We start from the raw sequence: 26,757 nt of genomic DNA on the forward strand, positions 1-26,757 counted from the left end.
CAGCTCCTCAGCACTGACACCCCTAAATCAGCTCCTCAGCACTGACACCACCTACATCAGCTCCTCAGCACTGACACCACCTACATCAGCTCCTCAGCACTGACACCCACTACATCAGCTCCTCAGCACTGACACCACCTACATCAGCTCCTCAGCACTGACACCACATACATCAGCTCCTCAGTACTGACACCCCCTACATCACCTCCTCAGCACTGACACCCCCTACATCAGCTCCTCAGCTCTGACACCACCTACATCAGCTCCTCAGCACTGACACCCCCTACATCAGCTCCTCAGCACTGACACCCCCTACATCAGCTCCTCAGTACTGACACCCCCTACATCAGCTCCTCAGCACTGACACCCCCTACATCAGCTCCTCAGCACTGACACCACCTACATCAGCTCCTCAGCACTGACACCCCTAAATCAGCTCCTCAGCACTGACACCACCTACATCAGCTCCTCAGCACTGACACCCCCTACATCAGCTCCTCAGTACTGACACCCCCTACATCAGCTCCTCAGCACTGACACCCCTAAATCAGCTCCTCAGCACTGACACCCCCTACATCAGCTCCTCAGCACTGACACCACCTACATCAGGTCCTCAGCACTGACACCCCCTACATCAGGTCCTCAGCACTGACACCCCCTACATCAGGTCCTCAGCACTGACACCCCCTACATCAGGTCCACAGCACTGACACCCCCTACATCAGGTCCTCAGCACTGACACCCCCTACATCAGGTCCTCAGCACTGACACCCCCTACATCAGGTCCTCAGCACTGACACCCCCTACATCAGGTCCTCAGCACTGACACCCCCTACATCAGCTCCTCAGCACTGACACCCCCTAAATCAGCTCCTCAGCACTGACACCCCTAAATCAGCTCCTCAGCACTGACACCCCCTACATCAAGTTCTCTAATGTGTGATACTGTATACTGAGCTGTGTATCTAATCCTATCCTGTGTGATACTGTATACTGAGCTGTGTATCTAATCCTATCCTGTGTGATACTGTATACTACTGAGCAGTGTATCTAATCCTATCCTGTGTGATACTGTATACTGAGCTGTATCTAATCCTATCCTGTGTGATACTGTATACTGAGCTGTGTATCTAATCCTATCCCGTGTGATACTGTATACTGAGCTGTATCTAATCCTATCCTGTGTGATACTGTATACTGAGCCGTGTATCTAATCCTATCCTGTGTGATACTGTATACTGAGCTGTGTATCTAATCCTATCCTGTGTGATACTGACTGCTGAGATTGATGTGAGGGTGTGAGTGACATGTAAGGAGTGCTAGCTCCTATGGCCATGTATATGTCGGGCTCCAGCATGTCTTACTGTTTATAGGGCATTCAGGGGCCCGGAGAACATTCTGTGCTGAGAACATTCCTGGACATCACAGACCCTCTTTTCTTACCCAGATGGCAGAGCCCCAGACAGAACAATAAGGATCATTAAACTCTGGAGAGCTGCACTTGTCACGCTAGACCCAGGGACACCATAACACGAGCGGCTACTATCTATCTATCTCCTATCTATCTATCTATCTATCTATCTATCTATCTCCTATCTATCTATCTATCTATCTCCTATCTATCTATCTCCTATCTATCTCCTATCTATCTATCTATCTATCTATCTATCTATCTATCTATCTCCTATCTATCTATCTATCTATCTATCTATCTATCTATCTCCTATCTATCTATCTCCTATCTATCTCCTATCTATCTATCTATCTCCTATCTATCTATCTATCTATCTATCTATCTATCTATCTATCTATCTATCTATCTCCTATCTCGCTCTATCTATGTATCTATCTATCTATCTATCTATCTATCTATCTATCTCCTATCTATCTATCTCCTATCTATCTATCTATCTATCTATCTCCTATCTATCTATCTATCTATCTATCTATCTATCTATCTATCTATCTCCTATCTATCTATCTATCTATCTATCTATCTATCTATCTATCTATCATCTATCTATCTATCTATCTATCTATCTATCTCCTATCTATCTATCTATCTATCTATCTATCTATCTATCTATCTATCTATCTATCTATCATCTATCTATCTATCTATCTATCTCCTATCTATCTATCTATCTATCTATCTCCTATCTATCTATCTATCTATCTATCTCTCTCTCTCTCTCTCTCTCTCTCTCTCTCTCTCTCTCTCTCTCTCTATCTCTCTCCATGTATCCGCCATCCCCCGATGTGTGACAGGTTTGGCCGGGTTCTCTGACCTCCTGGTTTCTGTGACATACTCTCAGACACAATTATGGTGAGTGACACGGGTCGGTATGTGCCCGGTGCGGTGTGCCGGCGTGTGTCACATGTCTATAGGATTACACCGCGTCTATAGTGGCTTCTAGTTAACCGTGTCCCCTCCAGCCTCACCCCTGGAGGGCCGGCCATGTTACCTGGGCAAGGTTTTGGGTATATGACAGAGGGGATAGAGCCACAGAGTCTTATCCTCCAGCACCCCCTCCAGGGCTTTGTGGCTCCCCCATGTGTTAGGAGGGGGCAGTGCGGCTCAGGAGCTGACAATCTACCCCGGGGATGAGTGATACTGATGGTCAGTGAGGGTGGAGCGAGACCTTTCCTGTACATAGGTGACCTCGCCCTGTGGGTGTCACATTGCTATGGGTGCAGTGACGTAGCAGAGAATCACTCAGGGATTTCCTGTCTCATTATCAGTCAGACAGTGCTGAGCAGCGGAGACCACAGCGAGCGGGCAGGTAAGTACAAGGGGGCAGGGGCAGCTGTACAGGGGTGACTATACGGGGGCAGGGACACGGGGGTAACTATACAGGGAAAGCTATACAGGGGTAACTATACAAGGGCAGGGAGACGGGGGTAACTACACAGGGGCAGGTACATGGGGGTAACTATACAGGGGCAGGTACATGGGGGCAGCTACATAGGGGTAACTACACAGGGGCAGGTACTATGGCAGTAGATATACCTTATGTGAAAGGACTGTCTTTTTATATGTAACATGAGGCTGTCTATATCTATTGTAATCTGTCTCGATGTATATCGCGGTCTGTCACTTCACATGTAATATGGGGCTGTTGCTGCATTTATCATAGTCTGTAGTATATTCAGTATCAGGCGGTCTCGTGTACACTATGGCGCTGTCTCTTTATATCTCCTGTAGTATATTCAGTATCAGGTGGTCTCGTGTACACTATGGCACTGTCTCTTTATATCTCCTGTAGTATATTCAGTATCAGGCGGTCTCGTGTACACTATGGCGCTGTCTCTTTATATCTCCTGTAGTATATTCAGTATCAGGCGGTCTCGTGTACACTATGGCGCTGTCTCTTTATATCTCCTGTAGTATATTCAGTATCAGGCGGTCTCGTGTACACTATGGCGCTGTCTCTTTATATCTCCTGTAGTATATTCAGTATCAGGCGGTCTCGTGTACACTATGGCGCTGTCTCTTTATATCTCCCCCTGTAGTATATTCAGTATCAGGCGGTCTCGTGTACACTATGGCGCTGTCTCTTTATATCTCCCCCTGTAGTATACTCAGTATCAGGTGGTCTCGTGTACACTATAGCGCTGTCTCTTTATATCTCCTGTAGTATATTCAGTATCAGGCGGTCTCGTGTAGACTATGGCGCTGTCTCTTTATATCTCCTGTAGTATATTCAGTATCAGTCGGTCTCGTGTACACTATGGCACTGTCTCTTTATATCTCCCCCTGTAGTATATTCAGTATCAGGCGGTCTCGTGTACACTATGGCGCTGTCTCTTTATATTTCCTGTAGTATATTCAGTATCAGGCGGTCTCGTGTACACTATGGCGCTGTCTCTTTATATCTCCTGTAGTATATTCAGTATCAGGCGGTCTCGTGTACACTATGGCGCTGTCTCTTTATATCTCCCCCTGTAGTATATTCAGTATCAGGCGGTCTCGTGTACACTATGGCGCTGTCTCTTTATATCTCCTGTAGTATATTCAGTATCAGGCGGTCTCGTGTACACTATAGCGCTGTCTCTTTATATCTCCTGTAGTATATTCAGTATCAGTCGGTCTCGTGTACACTATGGCTCTATCTCTTTATATCTCCTGTAGTATATTCAGTATCAGGCGGTCTCGTGTACACTATGGCGCTGTCTCTTTATATCTCCCCCTGTAGTATATTCAGTATCAGGCGGTCTCGTGTACACTATGGCGCTGTCTCTTTATATCTCCTGTAGTATATTCAGTATCAGGCGGTCTCGTGTACACTATGGCGCTGTCTCTTTATATCTCCTGTAGTATATTCAGTATCAGGCGGTCTTGTGTACACTATGGCGCTGTCTCTTTATATCTCCTGTAGTATACTCAGTATCAGGCGGTCTCGTGTACACTATGGCGCTGTCTCTTTATATCTCCTCCTGTAGTATATTCAGTATCAGGTGGTCTCGTGTACACTATGGCGCTGTCTCTTTATATCTCCCCCTGTAGTATATTCAGTATCAGGCGGTCTCGTGTACACTATGGCGCTGTCTCTTTATATCTCCTGTAGTATATTCAGTATCAGGCGGTCTCGTGTACACTATGGCGCTGTCTCTTTATATCTCCCCCTGTAGTATATTCAGTATCAGGCGGTCTCGTGTACACTATGGCGCTGTCTCTTTATATCTCCTGTAGTATATTCAGTATCAGGCGGTCTCGTGTACACTATAGCGCTGTCTCTTTATATCTCCTGTAGTATACTCAGTATCAGGCGGTCTCGTGTACACTATGGCGCTGTCTCTTTATATCTCCTGTAGTATATTCAGTATCAGGCGGTCTCGTGTACACTATGGCGCTGTCTCTTTATATCTCCCCCTGTAGTATATTCAGTATCAGTCGGTCTCGTGTACACTATGGCGCTGTCTCTTTATATCTCCCCCTGTAGTATACTCAGTATCAGGCGGTCTCGTGTACACTATGGCGCTGTCTCTTTATATCTCCCCCTGTAGTATATTCAGTATCAGGCGGTCTCGTGTACACTATGGCGCTGTCTCTTTATATCTCCTGTAGTATATTCAGTATCAGGCGGTCTCGTGTACACTATGGCGCTGTCTCTTTATATCTCCCCCTGTAGTATACTCAGTATCAGGCGGTCTCGTGTACACTATGGCGCTGTCTCTTTATATCTCCCCCTGTAGTATATTCAGTATCAGGCGGTCTCGTGTACACTATGGCGCTGTCTCTTTATATCTCCTGTAGTATATTCAGTATCAGGCGGTCTCGTGTACACTATGGCGCTGTCTCTTTATATCTCCCTCTGTAGTATATTCAGTATCAGGCGGTCTCGTGTACACTATGGCACTGTCTCTTTATATCTCCCCCTGTAGTATATTCAGTATCAGTCGGTCTCGTGTACACTATGGCGCTGTCTCTTTATATCTCCTGTAGTATATTCAGTATCAGGCGGTCTCGTGTACACTATGGCGCTGTCTCTTTATATCTCCTGTAGTATTTTCAGTATCAGGCGGTCTCGTGTACACTATGGCGCTGTCTCTTTATATCTCCTGTAGTATATTCAGTATCAGGCGGTCTCGTGTACACTATGGCGCTGTCTCTTTATATCTCCTGTAGTATATTCAGTATCAGGCGGTCTCGTGTACACTATGGCGCTGTCTCTTTATATCTCCCCCTGTAGTATATTCAGTATCAGGCGGTCTCGTGTACACTATGGCGCTGTCTCTTTATATCTCCCCCTGTAGTATATTCAGTATCAGGCGGTTTCGTGTACACTATGGCGCTGTCTCTTTATATCTCCCCCTGTGGTATATTCAGTATCAGGCGGTCTCGTGTACACTATGGCGCTGTCTCTTTATATCTCCTGTAGTATATTCAGTATCAGGCGGTCTCGTGTACACTATGGCGCTGTCTCTTTATATCTCCTGTAGTATACTCAGTATCAGGCGGTCTCGTGTACACTATGGCACTGTCTCTTTATATCTCCCCCTGTAGTATATTCAGTATCAGTCGGTCTCGTGTACACTATGGCGCTGTCTCTTTATATCTCCTGTAGTATATTCAGTATCAGTCGGTCTCGTGTACACTATGGCGCTGTCTCTTTATATCTCCTGTAGTATATTCAGTATCAGGCGGTCTCGTGTACGCTATGGCGCTGTCTCTTTATATCTCCCCCTGTAGTATATTCAGTATCAGGCGGTCTCGTGTACACTATGGCGCTGTCTCTTTATATCTCCTGTAGTATATTCAGTATCAGGCGGTCTCGTGTACACTATGGCGCTGTCTCTTTATATCTCCTGTAGTATATTCAGTATCAGGCGGTCTCGTGTACACTATGGCGCTGTCTCTTTATATCTCCTCCTGTAGTATATTCAGTATCAGGCGGTCTCGTGTACACTATGGCACTGTCTCTTTATATCTCCTGTAGTATATTCAGTATCAGGCGGTCTCGTGTACACTATGGCACTGTCTCTTTATATCTCCTGTAGTATAGTCAGTATCAGGCGGTCTCGTGTACACTATGGCGCTGTCTCTTTATATCTCCTGTGGTATATTCAGTATCAGGCAGTCTCGTGTACACTATGGCGCTGTCTCTTTATATCTCCTGTGGTATATTCAGTATCAGGCGGTCTCGTGTACACTATGGCGCTGTCTCTTTATATCTCCCCCTGTAGTATATTCAGTATCAGGCGGTCTCGTGTACACTATGGCGCTGTCTCTTTATATCTCCTGTAGTATATTCAGTATCAGGTGGTCTCGTGTACACTATGGCGCTGTCTCTTTATATCTCCTGTAGTATATTCAGTATCAGGCGGTCTCGTGTACACTATGGCGCTGTCTCTTTATATCTCCTGTAGTATATTCAGTATCAGGCGGTCTCGTGTACACTATGGCACTGTCTCTTTATATCTCCCCCTGTAGTATATTCAGTATCAGGCGGTCTCGTGTACACTATGGCACTGTCTCTTTATATCTCCCCCTGTAGTATATTCAGTATCAGGCGGTCTCGTGTACACTATGGCGCTGTCTCTTTATATCTCCTGTAGTATATTCAGTATCAGGCGGTCTCGTGTACACTATGGCACTGTCTCTTTATATCTCCCCCTGTAGTATATTCAGTATCAGGCGGTCTCGTGTACACTATGGTGCTGTCTCTTTATATCTCCCCCTGTAGTATATTCAGTATCAGGCGGTCTCGTGTACACTATGGCGCTGTCTCTTTATATCTCCTGTATATTCAGTATCAGGCGGTCTCGTGTACACTATGGCGCTGTCTCTTTATATCTCCTGTAGTATATTCAGTATCAGGCGCTCTCGTGTACACTATGGCACTGTCTCTTTATATCTCCCCCTGTAGTATATTCAGTATCAGGCGGTCTCGTGTACACTATGGCGCTGTCTCTTTATATCTCCCCCTGTAGTATACTCAGTATCAGGCGGTCTCGTGTACACTATGGCGCTGTCTCTTTATATCTCCTGTAGTATATTTAGTATCAGGCGGTCTCGTGTACACTATGGCACTGTCTCTTTATATCTCCCCCTGTAGTATATTCAGTATCAGGCGGTCTCGTGTACACTATGGTGCTGTCTCTTTATATCTCCCCCTGTAGTATATTCAGTATCAGGCGGTCTCGTGTACACTATGGCGCTGTCTCTTTATATCTCCCCCTGTAGTATATTCAGTATCAGGCGGTCTCGTGTACACTATGGCGCTGTCTCTTTATATCTCCTGTAGTATATTCAGTATCAGGCGGTCTCGTGTACACTATGGCGCTGTCTCTTTATATCTCCCTCTGTAGTATATTCAGTATCAGGCGGTCTCGTGTACACTATGGCGCTGTCTCTTTATATCTCCTGTAGTATATTCAGTATCAGTCGGTCTCGTGTACACTATGGCGCTGTCTCTTTATATCTCCTGTAGTATATTCAGTATCAGGCGGTCTCGTGTACACTATGGCGCTGTCTCTTTATATCTCCTGTAGTATTTTCAGTATCAGGCGGTCTCGTGTACACTATGGCGCTGTCTCTTTATATCTCCTGTAGTATATTCAGTATCAGGCGGTCTCGTGTACACTATGGCGCTGTCTCTTTATATCTCCTGTAGTATATTCAGTATCAGGCGGTCTCGTGTACACTATGGCGCTGTCTCTTTATATCTCCCCCTGTAGTATATTCAGTATCAGGCGGTCTCGTGTACACTATGGCGCTGTCTCTTTATATCTCCCCCTGTAGTATATTCAGTATCAGGCGGTTTCGTGTACACTATGGCGCTGTCTCTTTATATCTCCCCCTGTGGTATATTCAGTATCAGGCGGTCTCGTGTACACTATGGCGCTGTCTCTTTATATCTCCTGTAGTATATTCAGTATCAGGCGGTCTCGTGTACACTATGGCGCTGTCTCTTTATATCTCCTGTAGTATACTCAGTATCAGGCGGTCTCGTGTACACTATGGCACTGTCTCTTTATATCTCCCCCTGTAGTATATTCAGTATCAGTCGGTCTCGTGTACACTATGGCGCTGTCTCTTTATATCTCCTGTAGTATATTCAGTATCAGTCGGTCTCGTGTACACTATGGCGCTGTCTCTTTATATCTCCTGTAGTATATTCAGTATCAGGCGGTCTCGTGTACGCTATGGCGCTGTCTCTTTATATCTCCCCCTGTAGTATATTCAGTATCAGGCGGTCTCGTGTACACTATGGCGCTGTCTCTTTATATCTCCTGTAGTATATTCAGTATCAGGCGGTCTCGTGTACACTATGGCGCTGTCTCTTTATATCTCCTGTAGTATATTCAGTATCAGGCGGTCTCGTGTACACTATGGCGCTGTCTCTTTATATCTCCTCCTGTAGTATATTCAGTATCAGGCGGTCTCGTGTACACTATGGCACTGTCTCTTTATATCTCCTGTAGTATATTCAGTATCAGGCGGTCTCGTGTACACTATGGCACTGTCTCTTTATATCTCCTGTAGTATAGTCAGTATCAGGCGGTCTCGTGTACACTATGGCACTGTCTCTTTATATCTCCTGTAGTATATTCAGTATCAGGCGGTCTCGTGTACACTATGGCGCTGTCTCTTTATATCTCCTGTGGTATATTCAGTATCAGGCGGTCTCGTGTACACTATGGCGCTGTCTCTTTATATCTCCTCCTGTAGTATATTCAGTATCAGGCGGTCTCGTGTACACTATGGCGCTGTCTCTTTATATCTCCCCCTGTAGTATATTCAGTATCAGGCGGTCTCGTGTACACTATAGCGCTGTCTCTTTATATCTCCTGTAGTATATTCAGTATCAGTCGGTCTCGTGTACACTATGGCGCTGTCTCTTTATATCTCCTGTAGTATATTCAGTATCAGGCGGTCTCGTGTACACTATGGCGCTGTCTCTTTATATCTCCCCCTGTAGTATATTCAGTATCAGGCGGTCTCGTGTACACTATGGCGCTGTCTCTTTATATCTCCTGTAGTATATTCAGTATCAGGCGGTCTCGTGTACACTATGGCGCTGTCTCTTTATATCTCCTGTAGTATATTCAGTATCAGGTGGTCTCGTGTACACTATGGCGCTGTCTCTTTATATCTCCTGTAGTATATTCAGTATCAGGCGGTCTCGTGTACACTATGGCGCTGTCTCTTTATATCTCCTGTAGTATATTCAGTATCAGGCGGTCTCGTGTACACTATGGCACTGTCTCTTTATATCTCCCCCTGTAGTATATTCAGTATCAGGCGGTCTCGTGTACACTATGGCACTGTCTCTTTATATCTCCCCCTGTAGTATATTCAGTATCAGGCGGTCTCGTGTACACTATGGCGCTGTCTCTTTATATCTCCTGTAGTATATTCAGTATCAGGCGGTCTCGTGTACACTATGGCACTGTCTCTTTATATCTCCCCCTGTAGTATATTCAGTATCAGGCGGTCTCGTGTACACTATGGTGCTGTCTCTTTATATCTCCCCCTGTAGTATATTCAGTATCAGGCGGTCTCGTGTACACTATGGCGCTGTCTCTTTATATCTCCCCCTGTAGTATATTCAGTATCAGGCTTTCTCGTGTACACTATGGCGCTGTCTCTTTATATCTCCCCCTGTAGTATATTCAGTATCAGGCGGTCTCGTGTACACTATGGCGCTGTCTCTTTATATCTCCTGTAGTATATTCAGTATCAGGCGGTCTCGTGTACACTATGGCGCTGTCTCTTTATATCTCCTGTAGTATATTCAGTATCAGGCGGTCTCGTGTACACTATGGCACTGTCTCTTTATATCTCCCCCTGTAGTATATTCAGTATCAGGCGGTCTCGTGTACACTATGGCGCTGTCTCTTTATATCTCCTGTAGTATACTCAGTATCAGGCGGTCTCGTGTACACTATGGCGCTGTCTCTTTATATCTCCTGTAGTATATTCAGTATCAGTCGGTCTCGTGTACACTATGGCACTGTCTCTTTATATCTCCCCTTGTAGTATATTCAGTATCAGGCGGTCTCGTGTACACTATGGCGCTGTCTCTTTATATCTCCTGTAGTATATTCAGTATCAGGCGGTCTCGTGTACACTATGGCGCTGTCTCTTTATATCTCCTGTAGTATATTCAGTATCAGGCGGTCTCGTGTACACTATGGCGCTGTCTCTTTATATCTCCTGTAGTATATTCAGTATCAGGCGGTCTCGTGTACACTATGGCGCTGTCTCTTTATATCTCTCCCTGTAGTATATTCAGTATCAGGCGGTCTCGTGTACACTATGGCGCTGTCTCTTTATATCTCCTGTAGTATATTCAGTATCAGTCGGTCTCGTGTACACTATGGCGCTGTCTCTTTATATCTCCTGTAGTATATTCAGTATCAGGCGGTCTCGTGTACACTATGGCGCTGTCTCTTTATATCTCCCCCTGTAGTATATTCAGTATCAGTCGGTCTCGTGTACACTATGGCGCTGTCTCTTTATATCTCCTGTAGTATATTCAGTATCAGGCGGTCTCGTGTACACTATGGCGCTGTCTCTTTATATCTCCCCCTGTAGTATATTCAGTATCAGGCGGTCTCGTGTACACTATGGCGCTGTCTCTTTATATCTCCCCCTGTAGTATATTCAGTATCAGGCGGTCTCGTGTACACTATGGCGCTGTCTCTTTATATCTCCTGTAGTATATTCAGTATCAGGTGGTCTCGTGTACACTATGGCGCTGTCTCTTTATATCTCCTGTAGTATATTCAGTATCAGGCGGTCTCGTGTACACTATGGCGCTGTCTCTTTATATCTCCTGTAGTATATTCAGTATCAGGTGGTCTCGTGTACACTATGGCGCTGTCTCTTTATATCTCCTGTAGTATATTCAGTATCAGGCGGTCTCGTGTACACTATGGCACTGTCTCTTTTTATCTCCTGTAGTATATTCAGTATCAGGCGGTCTCGTGTACACTATGGCGCTGTCTCTTTCATAGTGAGAAGTCAATCAGATTCCCTGCACTTCCTCTTGGGGGCGCCGCTCCTATAAATGAGGCTGGTGTTTATGATTTGTGAGATCCGGTATCTGTTATATATGAGATGTTGGTGCCTCTTAAAGTGTCCATGTGTTACTATCCCTTTAAGTAATTTGTGTGACTGTCCCTTTAAGTAATTTTTGTTACTGTCCCTTTAAGTAATTTGTGTGACTGTCCCTTTAAATGATCTGTGTGTTACTGTCCCTTTAAATCCACCTGTGTATGGGCCAGCCCAGAGTCTGCTCTACTGCTGCCCCATAATGGGGGATCTTCTCCCTGAGTGTCACCCCCGGGCCCGGCTCCTGTAGGGCTCAGGGCCCCCTACCACATCAGGGGCCCCCAGTATTATAGCTAGCACATAGTAGGTGGGGCCCTTCTATACAGGGGCCCCGGGGCTACAAGTGATAGCAGTCTCCTGCCCGGTGTGTTGTGCGCTGTCCCTTTAAGCCTCGTCCCTGTGCAGTACAGCGGGCCCCGGGCTATTGTCGCTCCGCTCACACTGTGTTCTTGGCTGCTGGCCCTTTAAGAAGCGGCGGCCGCCCGGAGGCAGAACTGTTGGGACTTGTTACCATCGCTCTTCCTCATTCCTCAGTCACACACAGCAACAACCGCGGAGGACGGGGCCCAGGGGGCGCCACTGGAAGGGGGTGAGTACCAGCCCGAGCCCGCACTACTACCCTGCAGCAGAGGATGGGGGGTGTAGTACAGGGGGGGCCCCGAATCTGTATGGGTGAGACCTACTGCACAGCGTAAACAACAGCAGCATTGTCAGACTGTCAGGACCATAACCTCCAACATCACCCTGCAGACTATTACACCACTGAGATCTGCAGAACATCGCTCTGTCCTCTCTGATACATAGTGATATATCCTGCAGATTATTACACCAGTGATCTGCAGAGCATTGCTGCCCTTGTTTAATACTTCAGATGACCTCCGCTCTTATCTGGATGTCCATCAGTTTCCATTCTCCTCTTATCTCTGACTTCAGGGCCTTGTGTATTCTCAAGGATTTCTCCAATAGTACATGACAAGTGACTGCAGGAAAGCTGGGTGACTGGAATGACATTTATAAGTAGTGACCCCCAGGGTGCGGGATATTGTGTGCAGCTTCATCCTGACTCCGCAGTGTAGGGATCCCGCTCACATCTTATATTACACAACAAAACAAACTACTTCTGCAGATTATTACACCACTGACCTCACTATTGCTGGTGCAGTCACTGTGTACATACATTACATTACTTATCCTGTATTATACTCCAGAGCTGCGCTCACTATTCTGCTGGTGCAGTCACTGTGTACATACATTACATTACTTATCCTGTATTATACTCCAGAGCTGCGCTCACTATTCTGCTGGTGCAGTCACTGTGTACATACATTACTTATCCTGTATTATACTGCAGAGCTGCGCTCACTATTCTGCTGGTGCAGTCACTGTGTACATACATTACATTACTTATCCTGTATTATACTCCAGAGCCGCACTCACTATTCTGCTGGTACAGTCACTGTGTACATACATTACATTACTTATCCTGTATTATGCTCCAGAGCTGCGCTCACTATTCTGCTGGTACAGTCACTGTGTACATACATTACATTACTTATCCTGTATTATACTCCAGAGCTGCACTCACTATTCTGCTGGTACAGTCACTGTGTACATACATTACATTACTTATCCTGTATTATACTCCAGAGCTGCACTCACTATTCTGCTGGTGCAGTCACTGTGTACATACATTACATTACTTATCCTGTATTATACTCCAGAGCTGCGCTCACTATTCTGCTGGTGCAGTCACTGTGTACATACATTACATTACTGATCCTGTATTATACTCCAGAGCTGCGCTCACTATTCTGCTGGTGCAGTCACTGTGTACATACATTACTTATCCTGTATTATACTCCAGAGCTGCGCTTACTATTCTGCTGGTACAGTCACTGTGTACATACATTACTTATCCTGTATTATACTGCAGAGCTGCGCTCACTATTCTGTTGGTGTAGTCACTGTGTACATACATTACATTACTTATCCTGTATTATACTCCAGAGCTGCGCTCACTATTCTGCTGGTACAGTCACTGTGTACATACATTACATTACTTATCCTGTATTATACTCCAGAGCTGCGCTCACTATTCTGCTGGTGCAGTCACTGTGTACATACATTACATTACTTATCCTGTATTATACCCCAGAGCTGCGCTCACTATTCTGCTGGTGCAGTCACTGTGTACATACATTACATTACTTATCCTGTATTATACTCCAGAGCTGCGCTCACTATTCTGCTGGTGCAGTCACTGTGTACATACATTACATTACTTATCCTGTATTATACTCCAGAGCTGCGCTCACTATTCTGCTGGTACAGTCACTGTGTACATACATTACATTACTTATCCTGTATTATACTCCAGAGCTGCGCTTACTATTCTGCTGGTACAGTCACTGTGTACATACATTACATTACTTATCCTGTATTATACTCCAGAGCTGCACTCACTATTCTGCTGGTACAGTCACTGTGTACATACATTACATTACTTATCCTGTATTATACTCCAGAGCTGCGCTTACTATTCTGCTGGTACAGTCACTGTGTACATACATTACATTACTTATCCTATATTATACTCCAGAGCTGCGCTCACTATTCTGCTGGTACAGTCACTGTGTACATACATTACATTACTTATCCTGTATTTTACTCCACAGCTGCGCTCACTATTCTGCTGGTGCAGTCACAAAACTCCCCAGAAATGTAGATATTTTTGCAAATTTATTAAAAAAGAAAACCTGAGCTCTCCCCCGGCCATCAGTATCTGGAGCCTTTGCTGTGACTCTCATATGTAACTCCCATGTGTCCATTTCCTTCTGATCCTCCTTGAGATGCTTCTTCTCCTTCATTGGGGTCCAGCTGATTGCAGTTGATTAGTAAAGGCGCAGACCTGTCTATATAAGACCTCACAGCGCAGGTCACAGCAAAGGAGAACCAGGAGGTCAAAGGAACTGCCCAAGGAGCTCAGGGACAGGATTGTGGAAAGGCCCAGATCTAGCCAAGCTTACACAAGAATTTCTGCAGCTCTCAAGGTTCCTCACAGCACAGCGGCCTCCTAATCCTCACATGGAAGAAGTTTGTGATGACCAGAACTCTTCCTAGACCCGGCCGTCCAGCCTAATGGAGCAATGGTGGGAGAAGAGCCTTGGTGAGAGGTAAAGGAGACTCCAAAGATCAGTGTGGCCGAGCTCCAGAGATGGGAGAACGTTCCACAAAGTCACCGATCACTGCAGCCTCCACCACTCGGGGCTTTATGGCAGAGGGGCCCGAAGGAGGCTTCTCCTTAGTGCGGAGCGGCTTCAGAACATCTCTGCGACCATTCCTGACCGGCCCAGCAGAGCCCTGACCTCCCAATGGAGCATCTCTGGGGATCCCTGACAATGGCTGCACCAACATCCACCATCCAACCTGACGGGACTGGAGAGGATCTGACAGGAAGAACAGCAGAGGATCCCCAGATCCAGAGAGGAAAAACTTGTTGCATCAAGAAGACTCAGAAGGGGCAAATACTCAGAGCAAAGGGGCAAATACTCAGAGCAAAGGGGCTGAATCCTTGTGGCCGGGGGAGAGCTCAGGTTTTTGGGGTGGGATGGGACTGAGTGTCCATTACTGAGAAATAACATGTCTGCAAGGAAACAACGAGGGAGAAATGTAACAGCTGTGCAGACTTTCCATACTCACTGTATATATATATATACTCCACCTCAGTAAGTCGCATGATCCTGATATGTTCAGTGTGTTATTTGTCAGGGGGCACCAGACAACCCCCCTCCCCTACAGGGCTGTATACAGTGACAGGTGCAGCTCTATGGATCAGTGACAGTGTGTGTGACGTGGGAGTACTGGGCGTGCTCAGTACAACCTCCGCACTACACCTGGGAGATTTGCATTATTTGAAAGGCAAATATTGACATTGTGTCCTAAGTGATGTGGAAAGAGGAGGAGAGCGACATCTTATACACCGCACAGTACAACTTCTCTGCTCCTGGATGGTGGTATAGACACCGCACAGTACAACTTCTCTGCTCCTGGATGATGGTATAGAAAGAGCACAGTACAACTTCTCTGCTCCTGGATGATGGTATAGAAAGAGCACAGTACAACTTCTCTGCTCCTGGATGATGGTATAGAAAGAGCACAGTACAACTTCTCTGCTCCTGGATGGTGGTATAGACACCGCACAGTACAACTTCTCTGCTCCTGGATGGTGGTATAGACACCGCACAGTACAACTTCTCTGCTCCTGGATGGTGGTATAGACACCGCACAGTACAACTTCTCTGCTCCTGGATGGTGGTATAGACACCGCACAGTACAACTTCTCTGCTCCTGGATGGTGGTATAGACACCGCACAGTACAACTTCTCTGCTCCTGGATGATGGTATAGAAAGAGCACAGTACAACTTCTCTGCTCCTGGATGGTGGTATAGACACCGCACAGTACAACTTCTCTGCTCCTGGATGGTGGTATAGACACCGCACAGTACAACTTCTCTGCTCCTGGATGGTGGTATAGACACCGCACAGTACAACTTCTCTGCTCCTGGATGGTGGTATAGACACCGCACAGTACAACTTCTCTGCTCCTGGATGGTGGTATAGACACTGCACAGTACAACTTCTCTGCTCCTGGATGGTGGTATAGAAAGAGCACAGTACAACTTCTCTGCTCCTGGATGGTGGTATAGACACCGCACAGTACAACTTCTCTGCTCCTGGATGGTGGTATAGACACCGCACAGTACAACTTCTCTGCTCCTGGATGGTGGTATAGACACCGCACAGTACAACTTCTCTGCTCCTGGATGGTGGTATAGACACCGCACAGTACAACTTCTCTGCTCCTGGATGGTGGTATAGACACTGCACAGTACAACTTCTCTGCTCCTGGATGGTGGTATAGAAAGAGCACAGTACAACTTCTCTGCTCCTGGATGGTGGTATAGACAGAGCACAGTACAACTTCTCTGCTCCTGGATGGTGGTATAGACACCGCACAGTACAACTTCTCTGCTCCTGGATGGTGGTATAGACACTGCACAGTACAACTTCTCTGCTCCTGGATGGTGGTATAGACACCGCACAGTACAACTTCTCTGCTCCTGGATGGTGGTATAGACACCGCACAGTACAACTTCTCTGCTCCTGGATGGTGGTATAGACACCGCACAGTACAACTTCTCTGCTCCTGGATGGTGGTATAGACACTGCACAGTACAACTTCTCTGCTCCTGGATGGTGGTATAGAAAGAGCACAGTACAACTTCTCTGCTCCTGGATGGTGGTATAGACAGAGCACAGTACAACTTCTCTGGTCCTGGATGGTGGTATAGACACCGCACAGTACAACTTCTCTGCTCCTGGATGATGGTATAGACACCGCACAGTACAACTTCTCTGCTCCTGGATGATGGTATAGACACCGCACAGTACAACTTCTCTGCTCCTGGATGGTGGTATAGACACCACACAGTACAACTTCTCTGGTCCTGGATGGTGGTATAGACACCACACAGTACAACTTCTCTGCTCCTGGATGATGGTATAGACACCGCACAGTACAACTTCTCTGCTCCTGGATGATGGTATAGACACCGCACAGTACAACTTCTCTGGTCCTGGATGATGGTATAGACACCGCACAGTACAACTTCTCTGCTCCTGGATGGTGGTATAGATGGCGCACAGTACAACTTCTCTGCTCCTGGATGGTGGTATAGACACCGCACAGTACAACTTCTCTGCTCCTGGATGGTGGTATAGACGGCGCACAGTACAACTTCTCTGCTCCTGGATGGTGGTATAGACACTGCACAGTACAACTTCTCTGCTCCTGGATGGTGGTATAGACACCGCACAGTACAACTTCTCTGCTCCTGGATGATGGTATACACACCGCACAGTAGCACTTCTCCTGTATATACAGACAGCGCACAGTAGCACTTCTCCTGTATATACAGACAGCGCACAGTAGCACTTCTCCTGTATATACAGACAGCGCACAGTAGCACTTCTCCTGTATATACAGACAGCGCACAGTAGCACTTCTCCTGTATATACAGACAGCGCACAGTACTACTTCTCCTGTATATACAGACAGCGCACAGTACTACTTCTCCTGTATATACAGACAGCGCACAGTACTACTTCTGTATATACAGACAGCGCACAGTAGCACTTCTCCTGTATATACAGACAGCGCACAGTAGCACTTCTCCTGTATATACAGACAGCGCACAGTAGCACTTCTCCTGTATATACAGACAGCGCACAGTACTACTTCTCCTGTATATACAGACAGCGCACAGTACTACTTCTCCTGTATATACAGACAGCGCACAGTACTACTTCTGTATATACAGACAGCGCACAGTAGCACTTCTCCTGTATATACAGACAGCGCACAGTAACACTTCTCCTGTATATACAGACAGCGCACAGTAACACTTCTCCTGTATATACAGACAGCGCACAGTAGCACTTCTCCTGTATATACAGACAGCGCACAGTACTACTTCTCCTGTATATACAGACAGCGCACAGTACTACTTCTCCTGTATATACAGACAGCGCACAGTACTACTTCTCCTGTATATACAGACAGCGCACAGTACCACTTCTCCTGTATATACAGACAGCGCACAGTACTACTTCTCCTGTATATACAGACAGCGCACAGTACTACTTCTCCTGTATATACAGACAGCGCACAGTACTACTTCTCCTGTATATACAGACAGCGCACAGTACTACTTCTCCTGTATATACAGACAGCGCACAGTACTACTTCTCCTGTATATACAGACAGCGCACAGTACTACTTCTCCTGTATATACAGACAGCGCACAGTACTACTTCTCCTGTATATACAGACAGCGCACAGTACCACTTCTCCTGTATATACAGACAGCGCACAGTACTACTTCTCCTGTATATACAGACAGCGCACAGTACTACTTCTCCTGTATATACAGACAGCGCACAGTACTACTTCTCCTGTATATACAGACAGCGCACAGTACTACTTCTCCTGTATATACAGACAGCGCACAGTACTACTTCTCCTGTATATACAGACAGCGCACAGTACTACTTCTCCTGTATATACAGACAGCGCACAGTAGCACTTCTCCTGTATATACAGACAGCGCACAGTACTACTTCTCCTGTATATACAGACAGCGCACAGTACTACTTCTCCTGTATATACAGACAGCGCACAGTAGCACTTCTCCTGTATATACAGACAGCGCACAGTACCACTTCTCCTGTATATACAGACAGCGCACAGTACCACTTCTCCTGTATATACAGACAGCGCACAGTACTACTTCTCCTGTATATACAGACAGCGCACAGTACCACTTCTCCTGTATATACAGGCAGCGCACAGTAGCACTTCTCCTGTATATACAGACAGCGCACAGTACCACTTCTCCTGTATATACAGACAGCGCACAGTAGCACTTCTCCTGTATATACAGACAGCGCACAGTAGCACTTCTCCTGTATATACAGACAGCGCACAGTACTACTTCTCCTGTATATACAGACAGCGCACAGTACTACTTCTCCTGTATATACAGACAGCGCACAGTACCACTTCTCCTGTATATACAGACAGCGCACAGTACTACTTCTCCTGTATATACAGACAGCGCACAGTACTACTTCTCCTGTATATACAGACAGCGCACAGTACTACTTCTCCTGTATATACAGACAGCGCACAGTACTACTTCTCCTGTATATACAGACAGCGCACAGTACTACTTCTCCTGTATATACAGACAGCGCACAGTACTACTTCTCCTGTATATACAGGCAGCGCACAGTAGCACTTCTCCTGTATATACAGACAGCGCACAGTAGCACTTCTCCTGTATATACAGACTGCGCACAGTACTACTTCTCCTGTATATACAGACAGCGCACAGTACTACTTCTGTATATACAGACAGCGCACAGTAGCACTTCTCCTGTATATACAGACAGCGCACAGTAACACTTCTCCTGTATATACAGACAGCGCACAGTACTACTTCTGTATATACAGACAGCGCACAGTAGCACTTATCCTGTATATACAGACAGCGCACAGTACTACTTCTCCTGTATATACAGACAGCGCACAGTACTACTTCTCCTGTATATACAGACAGCGCACAGTACTACTTCTCCTGTATATACAGACAGCGCACAGTACTACTTCTCCTGTATATACAGACAGCGCACAGTACTACTTCTGTATATACAGACAGCGCACAGTAGCACTTCTCCTGTATATACAGACAGCGCACAGTACTACTTCTCCTGTATATACAGACAGCGCACAGTACTACTTCTCCTGTATATACAGACAACGCACAGTACTACTTCTCCTGTATATACAGACAGCGCACAGTACTACTTCTCCTGTATATACAGACAGCGCACAGTACTACTTCTCCTGTATATACAGGCAGCGCACAGTACTACTTCTCCTGTATATACAGACAGCTCACAGTAGCACTTCTCCTGTATATACAGACAGCGCACAGTACTACTTCTCCTGTATATACAGGCAGCGCACAGTACTACTTCTCCTGTATATACAGGCAGCGCACAGTACTACTTCTCCTGTATATACAGACAGCGCACAGTACTACTTCTCCTGTATATACAGACAGCGCACAGTAACACTTCTGTATATACAGACAGCGCACAGTACTACTTCTCCTGTATATACAGACAGCGCACAGTACTACTTCTCCTGTATATACAGACAGCGCACAGTACTACTTCTCCTGTATATACAGACAGCGCACAGTACTACTTCTCTATCTCCCTGCACATTTCCGCCCCCTATTATTTCCTGTGGTTACACTAGTTGCTGCGCCGCCGCCGGATGCAGTGAGGTGACATGAAGGGTTAATGTGCGGGGATCGGGCTCGGTCCTGTGGTCGCTCAGACTCCAGCACAACACTCAGCTTTTCTACAATCCTGCAGGCTCCTCTGCCCATATCTGCAGTGACACGCCATATACAGGAGTCTGGGAAAGCTGGGTGATAACTCTGCACAGGACGGAGATGGTGGAAATACCACAAACTTTCCGAAAATCCAACCACAAGGGAGTGATGGGGAAGGTAATAAAGAAAAGAGGAAGGAAGGCGGGGGAGGGGGGGGGGGGGGCTCAGATCAAAGGGGTAGCCATAGTGTGTGTATGGGAAGGGGGGGGGGACGGTGGAGTATATGGACAGTGTTATTTCTCCCCATATGTGGCAGTATAAGGACGGTGTTATTTCTCCCCATATGTGGCAGTATATGGACGGTGTTATTTCTCCCCATATGTGGCAGTATATGGACGGTGTTATTTCTCCCCATATGTGGCAGTATATGGACGGTGTTATTTCTCCCCATATGTGGCAGTATATGGACGGTGTTATTTCTCCCCATATGTGGCAGTATATGGACGGTGTTATTTCACCCCCATATGTGGCAGTATATGGACGGTGTTATTTCACCCCCATATGTGGCAGTATATGGACGGTGTTATTTCTCCCCATATGTGGCAGTATAAGGACAGTGTTATTTCTCCCCATATGTGGCAGTATATGGACGGTGTTATTTCTCCCCATATGTGGCAGTATATGGACGGTGTTATTTCTCCCCATATGTGGCAGTATATGGACGGTGTTATTTCACCCCCATATGTGGCAGTATATGGACGGTGTTATTTCACCCCCATATGTGGCAGTATATGGACGGTGTTATTTCACCCCCATATGTGGCAGTATATGGACGGTGTTATTTCACCCCCATATGTGGCAGTATATGGACGGTGTTATTTCTCCTCCATATGTGGCAGTATATGGACGGTGTTATTTCTTCCCATATGTGGCAGTATATGGACGGTGTTATTTCTCCCCATATGTTACAGTATATGGACAATGTTATTTCTCCTCCATATGTGGCAGTATATGGAAGGTGTTATTTCTCCTCCATATGTGGCAGTATATTAACGGTGTTATTTCTTCCCATATGTGGCAGTATATGGACGGTGTTATTTCTTCCCATATGTGGCAGTATATGGATGGTGTTATTTCTCCTCCATATGTGGCAGTATATGGACGGTGTTATTTCTCCTCCATATGTGGCAGTATATGGACGGTGTTATTTCTCCTCCATATGTGGCAGTATATGGACGGTGTTATTTCTCCCCATATGTGGCAGTATATGGACAGTGTTATTTCTCCCCATATGTGGCAGTATATGGACGGTGTTATTTCTCCCCATATGTTACAGTATATGGATGGTGTTATTTCTCCCCATATGTGGCAGTATATGGACGGTGTTATTTCTCCCCCATATGTGGCAGTATATGGACACTGTTATTTCACCCCCATATGTGGCAGTATATGGACGGTGTTATTTCACCCCCATGTGTGGCAGTATATAGACGGTGTTATTTCTCCCCATATGTGGCAGTATATGGACGGTGTTATTTCTCCCCATATGGGGCAGTATATGGACGGTGTTATTTCTTCCCATATGTGGCAGTATATGGACGGTGTTATTTCTCCTCCATATGTGGCAGTATATGGACGGTGTTATTTCTCCTCCATATGTGGCAGTATATGGACGGTGTTATTTCTCCCCATATGTGGCAGTATATGGACGGTGTTATTTCTCCCCATATGTGGCAGTATATTGACGGTGTTATTTCTCCTCCATATGTGGCAGTATATGGACAGTGTTATTTCACCCCCATATGTGGCAGTATATGGACAGTGTTATTTCACCCCCATGTGTGGCAGTATATGGACGGTGTTATTTCACCCCCATGTGTGGCAGCATATGGACGGTGTTATTTCTCCCCATATGTGGCAGTATATGGACGGTGTTATTTCTCCCCATATGTGGCAGTATATGGACAATGTTATTTCTCCTCCATATGTGGCAGTATATTAACGGTGTTATTTCTTCCCATATGTGGCAGTATATGGACGGTGTTATTTCTTCCCATATGTGGCAGTATATGGATGGTGTTATTTCTCCTCCATATGTGGCAGTATATGGACGGTGTTATTTCTCCTCCATATGTGGCAGTATATGGACGGTGTTATTTCTCCTCCATATGTGGCAGTATATGGACGGTGTTATTTCTACCCCATATGTGGCAGTATATGGACGGTGTTATTTCTCCTCCATATGTGGCAGTATATGGACGGTGTTATTTCTCCTCCATATGTGGCAGTATGTGGACGGTGTTATTTTTTTCCCATATGTGGCAGTATTTGGGCGCTGTTCACTCTGGTCACTTTGCTATCTGACAGCCTCTTCCTTTCAGTAGACTTATGGCGACGTTGCTGATATTGGGGTGAAAGGGCAGCAGAAACCCTCTGCAGTTGGCGCCATATGAGCCAGTCATGTGACCGCGCCTCTGTAATTAGGGAAGTTGTCAACGGACTTCGAGGAGATTTCACCATGTCTCTGTGAAGTCAGGAAACCTTGTGTGCGTGGGATCAGGCGGATGGCGCCATATAGGTGCCCGCTATTTACCTCAGTGATATATATACGTACAGTGATGGCCACAGACTCGACCGCCATTGTTGTGTAACCACCTGAGATGGCGCCATATAGGTGCCCGCTATTTACCTCAGGACAGTCACCAGTGATATAGACGTACAGTAATGGCCACAGACTCGACCACGTAAGATAGCGCCATTAACCAGTCATATGGAGCGCAGTCATGTCAGTGATGTCACTGCTGGACCACACGATGATGTCACTGTGACATCATCAGGAGCCTCAGTGACAGGTAATTACCCATAATCCTATAGGGTATGAGGCCAGACTGGGCAGGTGTATGATACAACATGGAGATGGCGGCGAGTGATACTACATAGGTGTTATATTACATAGGCGTCATATTACATACGTGTCATATTACATACATGTCATATTACATAGGCGTCATATTACATAGGCGTCATATTACATACGTGTCATATTACATAGGCGTCATATTACATAGGCGTCATATTACATAGGCGTCATATTACATACGTGTTATATGTGGAACAGCCTGAAATTGAAACACAGAACAAGAGAAATCCCCGAAGTCCGCAACCCAGAAAGAGGAATCTGACGGTTTCCTTCCCCATTCACATCAATAACAACACAGAACCTGCAGAACATCGCTCTGCCCTCTCTACAGATCTGCAGAACATCGCTCTGCCCTCTCTACAGATCTGCAGAACATTGCTCTGTCCTCTCTACCTCCTGATACCTAGTGATCTATGCTGCAGAGTATTACACCACTGACCTATCTGCAGAACATCGCTCCTCTATCTCCTGATACCTAGTGATCTATCCTGCAGACTATTACACCACCGACCTCTCTGCAGAACATCGCTCCTCTACCTCCTGAAACCTAGTTATCTATCCTGCAGACTATTACACCGTTGACCACTCTGCAGAACATCGCTCCTCTATCTCCTGATACCTAGTGATCTATCCTGCAGACTATTACACCGTTGACCACTCTGCAGAACATCGCTCCTCTATCTCCTGATACCTAGTGATCTATCCTGCAGACTATTACACCGCTGACCTCTCTGCAGAACATCGCTCCTCTACCTCCTGACACCTAGTGATCTATCCTGCAGACTATTACACCGCTGACCTCTCTGCAGAACATCGCTCCTCTATCTCCTGATACCTAGTGATCTATCCTGCAGACTATTACACCGCTGACCTCTCTGCAGAACATCGCTCCTCTATCTCCTGATACTTAGTGATCTATCCTGCAGACTATTACACCGCTGACCACTTTCCTCTCTCTCTCCACAGATCTGGGCGGTCAGTACGGCTCTGGACTTGTGACCACTCTCCCACCATTATGCCCCCCTGGGTGGTCGCCCAGTGGTTGGTGTCGGTACTGCTGGCGTATACCGGAGCGGAGCTTGTACCCAGGATCATATTTCAGAGAGGTAAGTGACAGGTCTGATTCCAGGGAAAGCTGGGTGACAAGTACTGTCCTAGCCAGCAGCTCTCGCTGGGGTTGTCAGGCAGGCTTCCTAGTGAGCAGTGTATTTGGGGGTGATAACTCTGCTTGCCGTTCCTGGGTCTCGGAAAGCTGGGTGACATGGAGGAGCTGCCCTGGTGGTTTTATCACCCTGAGAATCTCTGTACTAGAAATCTTCCTGCAGAAAGTCCCCGGAGAACCCGCAGAACAGGTTGTGCCATGTGACGCCTCCCGCAGGGTCACGCTGGTTCCATCTCATGTAGATAAACACGCAGAGGACATGTGACTGCGCCCGGCCGCACCCCCCCTCCTTATATAGTATATAGGGGCACCCCGGGATCACGGTCACTGTTATATCTGCTTCTTGTGTGACCCCTTAGGTGACCCCTCCAGGTCAGTGAACGTCTTCAGGAAAGGAGAAATCAAGCACTATGACCGGCTCCTGCTCTCCAAGGACAAGGAGACCCTGTACGTGGGCGCCAGAGACCATATCCTGGCCCTAAGTATGAAGGACCCCGGGAACATCCAGCTGAGCGGAGAGGTGAGGGGCTGGAGGGCCTAGTGTCTGGGGGGCCTAGTGTCTGGGGGGCCGTGTGTCTGGAGGGCCGTGTGTCTGGGGGGGCCGTGTGTCTGGGGGGCCGTGTGTCTGGAGAGCCGTGTGTCTGGAGGGCCGTGTGTCTGGGGGGGCCGTGTGTCTGGGGGGGCCGTGTGTCTGGAGGGGCCGTGTGTCTGGAGGGGCCGTGTGTCTGGGGGGCCGTGTGTCTGGAGGGCCTTGTGTCTGGAGGGGCCATGTGTCTGGGGGGCCTTGTGTCTGGGGGGCCTTGTGTCTGGAGGGCCTTGTGTCTGGAGGGGCCGTGTGTCTGGGGGGGCCGTGTGTCTGGAGGGCCGTGTGTCTGGAGGGCCGTGTGTCTGGTGGGCCTTGTGTCTGGGGGGCCTTGTGTCTGGGGGGCCTTGTGTCTGGGGGGCCTTGTGTCTGGGGGGCCGTGTGTCTGGGGGTCCTTGTGTCTGGGGGTCCTTGTGTCTGGGGGTCCTTGTGTCTGGAGGGTCCTTGTGTCTGGGGGGGCCATGTGTCTGGAGGGCCTTGTGTCTGGGGGGCCTTGTGTCTGGAGGAGCCGTGTGTCTGGGGGGCCTTGTGTCTGGAGGAGCCGTGTGTCTGGGGGGCCTTGTGTCTGGGGGGCCATGTGTCTGGAGGGGCCATGTGTCTGGGGGGCCTTGTGTCTGGGGGGCCTTGTGTCTGGGGGACCTTGTGTCTGGAGAGCTGTGTGTCTGGGGGGCCGTGTGTCTGGGGGGGCCTTGTGTCTGGAGGGCCTTGTGTCTGGAGGGGCCATGTGTCTGGGGGGGCCTTGTGTCTGGGGGGCCGTGTGTCTGGAGGAACTGTGTGTCTGGGGGGGCCTTGTGTCTGGAGGGCCTTGTGTCTGGGGGGCCATGTGTCTGGGGGGCCATGTGTCTGGGGGGGCCATGTGTCTGGGGGGGCCTTGTGTCTGGAGGGCCTTGTGTCTGGAGGGGCCATGTGTCTGGGGGGGCCATGTGTCTGGGGGGGCCTTGTGTCTGGGGGGCCTTGTGTCTGGAGGGCCTTGTGTCTGGGGGGCCTTGTGTCTGGAGGGCCTTGTGTCTGGGGGGCCTTGTGTCTGGGGGGCCTTGTGTCTGGAGGGCCATGTGTCTGGAGGGGCCATGTGTCTGGAGGGGCCATGTGTCTGGAGGGGCCATGTGTCTGGAGGGGCCATGTGTCTGGAGGGGCCATGTGTCTGGAGGGCCGTGTGTCTGGAGGGGCCTTGTGTCTGGGGGGGCCTTGTGTCTGGAGGGGCCATGTGTCTGGAGGGGCCATGTGTCTGGAGGGGCCATGTGTCTGGAGGGGCCATGTGTCTGGAGGGCCTTGTGTCTGGAGAGCCTTATGTCTAGGGGGCCTTGTGTCTGGAGGAACTGTGTGTCTGGAGGGCCTTGTGTCTGGAGAGCCGTGTGTCTGGAGGAACTGTGTGTCTGGGGGGCCTTGTGTCTGGAGGGCCTTGTGTCTGGGGGGCCATGTGTCTGGAGGGGCCATGTGTCTGGAGGGGCCATGTGTCTGGGGGGGCCTTGTGTCTGGAGAGCCGTGTGTCTGGAGGGCCGTGTGTCTGGGGGGCCTTGTGTCTGGTTATTATGTCTCTGGAGGGCTATGTCTTTAGATGACTG

General features: G+C 47.6%; 1 protein-coding gene across 3 annotated transcripts in view; it reads left to right on the forward strand.

The window, feature by feature from the left end:
- The window catches only part of SEMA4A (semaphorin 4A), a 64,355-nt gene that overhangs the window by 22,591 nt on the left and 15,007 nt on the right, over positions 1 to 26,757 (forward strand). For 2 of the 3 annotated variants that reach the window (XM_075283312.1, XM_075283314.1), the window contains exons 2-3: positions 24,417 to 24,556; positions 24,972 to 25,132. In XM_075283312.1, coding sequence (XP_075139413.1) covers positions 24,466 to 24,556; positions 24,972 to 25,132 — 252 coding nt within the window. In that variant the 5' untranslated portion in view covers positions 24,417 to 24,465. Of the gene's footprint in view, positions 1 to 12,110; positions 12,153 to 24,416; positions 24,557 to 24,971; positions 25,133 to 26,757 lie in introns of those variants that run through there. The other variant, XM_075283313.1, reaches the window with a different exon arrangement.

This window comes from Leptodactylus fuscus, chromosome 7, assembly GCF_031893055.1.
Source record: "Leptodactylus fuscus isolate aLepFus1 chromosome 7, aLepFus1.hap2, whole genome shotgun sequence".
Taxonomy (NCBI): Eukaryota; Metazoa; Chordata; class Amphibia; order Anura; family Leptodactylidae; genus Leptodactylus; species Leptodactylus fuscus.